The sequence below is a fragment of the Nicotiana tabacum genome, chromosome 17, assembly GCF_000715075.1.
Source record: "Nicotiana tabacum cultivar K326 chromosome 17, ASM71507v2, whole genome shotgun sequence".
In the NCBI taxonomy this organism is placed as follows: domain Eukaryota; kingdom Viridiplantae; phylum Streptophyta; class Magnoliopsida; order Solanales; family Solanaceae; genus Nicotiana; species Nicotiana tabacum.
The window spans coordinates 115,007,008-115,015,591 of record NC_134096.1 but is presented as its reverse complement, the minus strand read 5'-3'; the positions used below and the strand labels follow the sequence as shown (position 1 = coordinate 115,015,591).

The following is an 8,584-nucleotide window of genomic DNA, read 5'->3' as shown; positions in this document are numbered from 1 at the left end:
TATTCTGGTGAAAGCCATTAATGAGAATAGGAATTAAATTTTCAAGAAGAAATTGCGTTACAAGGATTTTTCTAGCAAAGGAAGTGAATCAAAGGCAAAAGCATGTTTTTCATAACACACAAGTTGCTAACAGACAAGAAGTTTGATCATTATTGGATACAAATTCTTGAAATATATATATTAAATTCAGAGCGAAGAAAGCAAGCTACTCAATCACAATCATAGGGTGTAGTGGAATAGTTAAAACCCGTTCATCCTTAACCAGTGGCATCAGCTACAAGTTATGAAAATGAAAACCTTTTGGTAGGGAGTGCTTTAAATGGGACTACTTGACATGAGTAAATCTGAACTAATCAAGAGCCAATGAGTTTCGGATATTAAGTGTCTAAAAAGAAGCAAGCTACTCAATGAGAAGGAAACATTAGTTGTCATTAAGCTAGCTAGCACCCTCCCACAAACTTCTTTAACCTTTCTGAGATTCTTGCAGCTCCGTATTGATCTGGTGCACACTCTCCCATCTACAATATAATGAAGCAATGAAACACATCTCTGTCAAATAAATAACCACACCCCTTCAATTCATTGAGAAATAAATATATAGAGGAAAGAAACAAATGGAAAACCTTAGAATGAATGGAATGGACGATGGTGTCACAAATGAGAGTATAACTGGCATTTATAACTTGTACGCTTTCTTCATGAAGCAGACGGATAACATCAGTGAAGATGAACTGATAATCCAAACCAGTAGTTAGAACCACCTGTAGAGCTGAATCCACACTGTGGATTTCTATATGTGGCAATGACAGCCCTGTCTTTCTCCCACAGCTTGAATTAGAACTTGAATTTTCACCTCTTTTTAAGCTATCTTTTTTCTGTGTCATTCTCTCCAAATCTATCTGCAGTCTTTTTATATAGTTGATTGCCTCTTCCAGTTGATCTGGCAGTGACAAAACTTCCTGCAAATTAAGCCCAAATAATTTTGCGAAACGTGTAACAATGATAAATGATATGATGCAGATGCAGTTCCATATATAAATTAAAATGAAAACACTAAAGAAAATTTTATCTCTTAACAAGATTTTGTTTTCAAATAATTATATGAGTATGATTCTACTAGATCTGACTATATGATCTCGAACATGCTTCAAATCCGGCGGATTTTGGGAAGGAGGACATAATTATGACATGCGTGAAATAGAAGAGAAAAATAGAAAAAAACTAAAGGAGAAAGAAAAGAACCCTAGAATGCTGCTGATTAGGGACAAGAGAATGGAGCTTCAAGTAGAGAGCTTTCATTTGGTTTCTTCTGTTTTTCTCAATAGTCTTTCTGTCAGCTTTAGATGATGAGGAACTTGGGTTGTTACACTGTTGCTCCATCTCTTATCTTTATAACCTCTCCAACAAATTTGGCAAATAAACAGGATCTTATTCCTTCTATATTTAGCAGGAGATGTTTTTAAAGAGTAGTAAATGAAAGCAAAAGGCATTTACTCCAGAAGAATATAATATCAACATAGAAAAAGTTTGTGTATGAAGAGATAACATTAGGGCTATCCTTCTGTATTTTCCCTTTTATGGGTCCCATATATGGGACTATTTTTGACTACTCCTGATTCTGCAGTTACAGAGAACCAAGACTGTTCCAACAATTGGCCCAACTATACCTATGTTCATCATTCTTCTACTTAATTTAATACTTTGTCTTTGTCCGTTTCAATACCCTAAAGAATCATTATTACGCGAACCATAGTGCGCCATCGATATGCGCCACCAATATGCGTTATGTGTATTTACTGCCTATAAAAGCCTAACTCATTTTAGTTATTATTTGCGCTTAACCAAACAAATAGGAAAACTTTCAATTAATTTTTTATTTTTCTTGCATTACGAAATGTCTGGACGCAATGACGTACCAAGGTGTTATTGTGCCAAACGTGCGATTTTGAAGCCATGTTGGTCAAATTGCAATCTGGGACGCAGGCGCTAGATCTGTCAACAACTTTTAAGTGATTATTTTGGAAAAACGTTAGTTAATATTTTTTTATAACTTGTTAATTAATAGATATAGGATATAGTGTCCATATAAAAGTAATTTTAAAAAATACATACACACACACACAAATATATATATATATATTTATTTATTTAAAAATTATTTATATAAAGGGTGACAAAACCGACCGACTTCGATCGGTAATATTATTATATATATATATATATATATATATATATATATATATATATATATATATATATATATATATATTTATTTAAAAATTATTTATATAAAGGATGACAAAACCGACCGACTTCGATCGGTAATATTATTAAATTTATATTTTAATTATTTTAAAATTATTTTTCCAACCGAAGTCGGCTGGAAATATTTAATTATAACTTATTCCGGTTGGTTAATTAAATATATATAATTTTTGTTATATTAAAAACCAATTGCCTTGGGCTGGAAATAATAATTTCAAAATTTCCGATCGAATTCGGTCGGAAATTTGGAAAAATTTTAATAAAAATTATTTTTGTACATTATATCAAATATTGACCAATTTCTGACCGAAATCGGTCGGAATTTTTGTTTTTTTGCTGTGGGCACTATTTCCGTTGTCAGAAATATTTTTGTTGACTTTTGCGATCAATTTAGCAATTTTCAACCGATTTCGGTTTTTTTTCCGACTGATTTCGTCGGTATGCTTTGGACGAAATATGCCAGTTTTCTAGTAGTGTATTTTCCTTCTGTATTTTCCCTTTTTACTTGAACTCATTTGATTTAAAATAAAGCACATATATTTTGTATGGCTATAAATCATTGCATAAAGGTAAATTGTTTCCAAATAAGAAAAGTAGTCATTCTTTTTGACACAGAATAAAAGAAAAATAAGTTCACATAAATTGAAACGGAAGAGTAATATTTTAAGTAAATTCCGTTCGCGCGTGTGAAAGCAATTTATAATAATGATGGGTAATTAAAAACTTCTAAGTCAACTTTTAAAAATAATTAAAACTAGACTCCTAGAAAATTTATATCTTGTTCACATTCTTGGTGAATTTTGCACCACAACTTTGTGAGATCCATTGCGTAATTGCTAGTGATATCAGCATTCGAACGCACCTAAAAAGTTGTAATTCTGGATAACACAAAAGGGTCCACTTGCAAGTATATATCCTAATTAATTAGGTGCACTTTATGAGATCTGTATATTGCGTAATCTTGGTGAGATCAGCAGCATTGTCCATTGATGTGTATTATTCTATGAGATTTCTTTAATTTCATGGGGCAGGTGTTGTGAATAAGAAGAAAAAGAACAACCTAATTTAGGGGATCATTTGAATCCTACACCTATATGTGAGTGGGTGTTGAAACAGGTTTACCGTCTTTTTTCGAAATAAAATTCACTCAAATCACCTAACGTTAATAGCAAATCATAGTAATTTACCAATTTTGCGGGATAAATTGAAGCGAATATATATTAATTATGGTCTAGGTCATGTATTCATCGAGTTTGTATATTAATTATGGTCTAGGTCATGTATTACATGTCATGTATTTATCGGGTTGGTGTAAACACATGTAGCAGTAGATAAAAAATTTCAACTCTAAGCCTTTTATTAGGATTTACAAGATATTGTTGCAATCTTATTCTTTTCTTTTCTATAGCATGTTTTACATATGCATTAGTTAGTCTTTTCTTTTCTATAGCATGTTTTACATATGCATTAGTTAGTTAATTGTTTTTAAGCGGGAAAAGAAAAAGAAGAACTTGAATCAAATAGCAAGAAACAGAAATAACAACGAAAATAAACAAAGAACAGATGTGGAATGACCACCTACTCCACAAAAAAATAAATAGCATCAACTAGTAAGTGCACGTGCAAATTTCGTGAAACCTCCAAACAAAAAAGAAAAACAAAGAAACAAATAACAACAAATGTGAATAATTTCAGTCATGAATGAGACGTCTCCTTAATCATGTGCCTGGGGTGTTTTTTATGTTCACTCCTTTTCTACGGACAGGAAGATAAGACGACAGTCCAAAGTTTGTACTACTAAAAACATTATCCCTTCTATTCACACGTTAGGTTATAATTATATACTACTTGGATGTTTCATTAATCCTTGAATTTCATGTGTTTGATGAAATACTTGTTGCTTTCACCAAGTGGACCACCCCCATATTATTTCTGGGAGATCAAAAAAAGAATTTGGTTAAATATATAAGAAGAAATATTATCATTTTGATTACTCTTCAACACTTTTCTTACATCATATCGGCATCAGTAGCTGAGTCAAAACTCTAATAAGGATATTCATTAAAAAAAAAATGCAAAAGAACTTACATGTGACATTTGCAATTCTAACAAGACAATTAAAAAAACGTTCCATTTTATGTGATGTTCTTTGAATTAGGCATGACGGCATAAAAATTAAAAAATATTTTTAAAACTTGTGGTTTAAAATATTATATAAATATTTGTGTGGCTATAAATCATCTCATTAAGGGTAAATGAGAAATTGAAGCTAAACTGTTTTTAAATAAATAAAAGTTCTTATTGGGACGGATCGAAAGAAAGTGCATCAAATACATTGGGACTTAGCTTCCTCTGTCTCATTTTTTGTAATGTTGTTTGACTTGGTGCGAAATTTAAAAAAAGAAAACTTTTGAAACTTCTGATTTAAAATATGTCAGAGATATTTGTGTGACTATAATTTATCTCATTAAGGTAAAATAAGAAGTTTTAAGATAAATTATATTTTAAATATAGGAATGTATCATTATTTTTGGGACATATAAAAAAAAATGGATAACATAAAATGGACAGGAGGAGTACAAGAATACATTTCCTCGAATTCAATGGAAATTAAGCAGTGGAAATTCTCTCCTACATAACCTTTTACCCTGCTAGGATATGGCACTGGGAAGGAGCCAAGAAGGACTTGATCGAAAGCAAAAACCAATAGCAATTAATGTAATGTAATATAAAGTATATTGCAAATGGAGAAAATCATAGATACTACGAAAGATGCTTTGTCACAAGGAGCTCATGAATATCGTCGTGAAACATCTTGAGAAAATGTTAGCAGTGATTCTTTAATTTTCAGTTGATTTTGGAAGTCTTTAATTACTCTTACAACAAATTACATCGCTTTTTCACACACAAGAATTTTTCCACTCAAGTTTAGGTAAACTTATAATATTGTTAAAATGTAGTAAAACATCAACAACCAATTTCATAATCAGGCTGATATTGATTGATACAGTCTCTTGGACTCTTGGGTTCCCATTATTGGAGAATCAAGAATGGTCAAAAATAGTCACATCTGGGACCATAAAGATAATAGGACAGCCCTACCTACCATTCTATCATCTTTTTCACCCTCACATAATCATGTTGTATTCTCCTTCAGTTATTGCCTTTCGCTTTTATTTACTACAGTATTACTCAACTTTTGCTTCTCCACTGTTTCAGAAATACAAAAAAAATAATAAGTCCTACAAATATATTTAACACCTTCTGTTAAAGATAGGACTGAGATCTTGTTATTTCCCAAGTTTGTTGGAGAGGCATATATATAGATATGGAGCAGTGTAACGACCCTAGTTCCTTATCAAAAGCTGACAGAAAAACTATTGAGAAAAACAGAAGAAATCAAATGAAAGGTCTTTATTCCGAGCTCAATTCTCTTGTGCCACATCAACAACATTCTAGGGTTCTTTTCTTTTCTCCTCTATTTTTAATTTTCTCGGATGTTTATCTTCTTTTAATTTCAAGCACATTTTCATGCTTATATCCCCAAAACCCCTCTGATTTAGCTCATGTTGGAAATCGTATGGAGATCTAGTAGAAGCTTCATATATTAATCGAAACATGAGTAACATACTTCGAAATCATATAAGTCATGCTTTTTTTTCTTTTTTTAAATAAAATTTAAAATATGAAATTGCAGTTATTCGCTAGCATGTTGCATTGACTTCCTTAAGGTAATTAATTATCTGAGCTTAATTTGCAGGAAGTTTTATCGCTGCCTGATCAACTGGAAGAAGCAGCCAACTATATTAAGAAACTGCAGATAGATTTGGAAAGAATGAGACAGAGAAAAGAAAGCTTAACTGTTGGTGAAAATTCAAGTTCAATTACGTCAAGCAGTGGGAGAAAGGAAACATTGCCATTATTGCCACATCTTGAAATACATCATGTGGATTCATCTCTAGACGTTGTTCTAATTACTCGTATAGATTATCAGTTCATATTCAACGATATTATACGTATGCTTCACGAAGAAAACCTAGAAGTTATCAATGCTAGTTATACTCTCATTGGTGACACCATCTTCCATTCCATACATTCAAAGGTACGTAGAAATTACACTGGGTTCAACCGAACTCATTCTTTTGGATCGAATTATGTATATTTATGAGGGGGAAAAAAAGAAATGAAAATGTATTTCTATAACAAAATTACATGACTTAATCTAAATCTATGACTAGATTCTGGATTCGCTTCCGTGGATTTGTTTAGTTTGTGATATGATATATGATATAGATATGTTTTTTCTTGATAAAATGTAGGTGGGAGAATGTGCAACAGGATACAGAGCTGCAAGAATCTCAGACAGATTAAAGAAGTTTGTTGGTTCAGGTGCTAGCTAGCTAGCTAGCAACTAAATTACTACTACTATTTCTTTTGGCATGTGCTAAATTATTTCTGCTTGCTGCTTTAGTACTTATCCCGTTCATGTTTTTTCTTTTTCCTATCAATGAATAGATCCAAGAAAGAGTTGTGTATGAATTGTGGGATAAGAGTAACGCACCGTGTATCAAGGTTCTAGTTTCATTTTTACGGTGAAAAATGGATTTCTGTTGAACAATTTCCTGCATTATTATTGAATTTGTCCAGTTTTCAATCTTTAATCGATTGGTCATATGTTATGTTAATATTGCACTCATTTCCCCACCTATATCCTCTTGTGTTTTTTTCTTTTATTTTTGTTGATGAACTTACATTTTTGACTTGATCACTCAATAACTGTAAGAAATCTACAATTATAAATACAGTGTTTTAGATTACAAGGGTTTAACAAGGTATGACCTTATTGGTCGTGGCCTCTTTGGTTTGACTTGGTGTGTGACATAATCAGAGAGTGTCAAATACATCACATGAGTTTGGATGTTAGAATGAAATAACATTCAAATGGACGTTGTACTTATAGTGTATATATATATTTCTCGAATTGACTTGAACGCTTCTCGATCCCTTATAAGGAGTATATATCATTAAAATAAATTTCACCTACAAATTATTTCTGGAAATGTACAAGTAAGCTCAACTGGATACCCAATAATTAGTTAGCATAAGAGTTAATTGACTTTTACCTTATCATTTTTGTCGCGTAATGAGACATCATTCATTCAATTCCCAGGCTACGTACAGTAGGGGATAAGGGTTGTCTAGGCTATTTCAAAGATAAAAAGCTATAAGTACTTGTGGTCCTAAAATGACAATGTGGCTAGTACAAATCTTCCTTTTGCTAATCTCTTCTCTTCCACTCAATCCTCTTTTGTACATAAACCTTTTTCTAAGTTCTGTTTTAACCAATTTCTTTCCGAACTGATAATAGCATCTTTATTGGCTTTAGATACACGATGTTCTTGCGAGTCCGGAACCCAAATATTATATAATTAGACTCAAGCTAAGTATAACGCATTAATTAATTTAATGCGCTATGTATGTCCTTTTTTTAATGGACGTCGTTAACGTCGCTCTTTCTTTGTTCTTGAAATACTCATGACGCATGAAAAGATAAAGAAGTTTAATGTACTAAAATAGAAGCACAGTGTTGGGTGGTGCAATGGTTAAATGCTAGATACAAAGTTGGGTTTGAACTCAAACTCAAATGTTCGAATCCTATCACCACCAACAGTTTGTTTTTCGATCTTTTTTCATTATTTGGTTTAAGTATTTAGATATAAATACTTTAATATTTATAATTACTTTTTAATTTAATTAAAATCATTTAATACTTATTAGAAAATTATGACGTTTGAATTCATTTAAAGTATATAAAAAAAAAGCCTTTTATTATTTCGTTAAAAAAATCTACCGATATTTTTAATAGTTGTTATTTTGTATTATATGCAAAACAAAATTATTATTTTTCTCTTTTTATTTTCAAATTAGAATTATGATTTTTATTTTATAGTTAAAATTTCATAAGAGAAATTTAATTAATATATACAGTTTTTTTTTGCAATTAATTAATATATACAGTTTAATCTATTGCTTGGAATTTTTTTATTTTTTAATATTTTTCTTTTTAAATTTAATTATTAAAATTTTTGTTATATTTACACTATATGAATTTTATTAATCTAAATTCTAATTATATTTTTTATATTTTTCCTGAAATGTATTTTTTATTTCTCTTTTTATTCCTTGGCTATTGTAATAGTATTATCCATTTAAATTTTTTAAATATGAATATGGTTGTTCTTATTATTAAATATAAACTGATTATAATCATTTAATTTTTAAAATTATAATTCATTAGGATTATTATTAGCTAAGTAAT

The 8,584-nt window shown here is 30.6% G+C and overlaps 2 protein-coding genes across 2 annotated transcripts; one reads left to right on the top strand and one right to left on the bottom strand.

Moving 5' to 3' along the window:
* Positions 1–229: 229 nt before the first annotated feature.
* Positions 230–1,522, bottom strand: LOC107761587 (transcription factor bHLH162). Its single transcript, XM_016579825.2, has 3 exons — positions 1,243–1,522; positions 624–959; positions 230–518 (listed from the first exon to the last, which is right to left on the bottom strand). Exons 1-3 carry the CDS (start codon positions 1,378–1,380, stop codon positions 441–443), a joined length of 552 nt encoding a protein of 183 aa, XP_016435311.2. The 5' UTR covers positions 1,381–1,522; the 3' UTR covers positions 230–440.
* Positions 1,523–5,424: 3,902 nt separating this feature from the next.
* LOC107821437 (transcription factor bHLH162-like) lies at positions 5,425–6,924 on the top strand. The gene is made up of 3 exons (XM_016647871.2): positions 5,425–5,725; positions 6,026–6,367; positions 6,585–6,924. Exons 1-3 carry the CDS (start codon positions 5,594–5,596, stop codon positions 6,663–6,665), a joined length of 555 nt encoding a protein of 184 aa, XP_016503357.1. The 5' UTR covers positions 5,425–5,593; the 3' UTR covers positions 6,666–6,924.
* Positions 6,925–8,584: the final 1,660 nt, after the last annotated feature.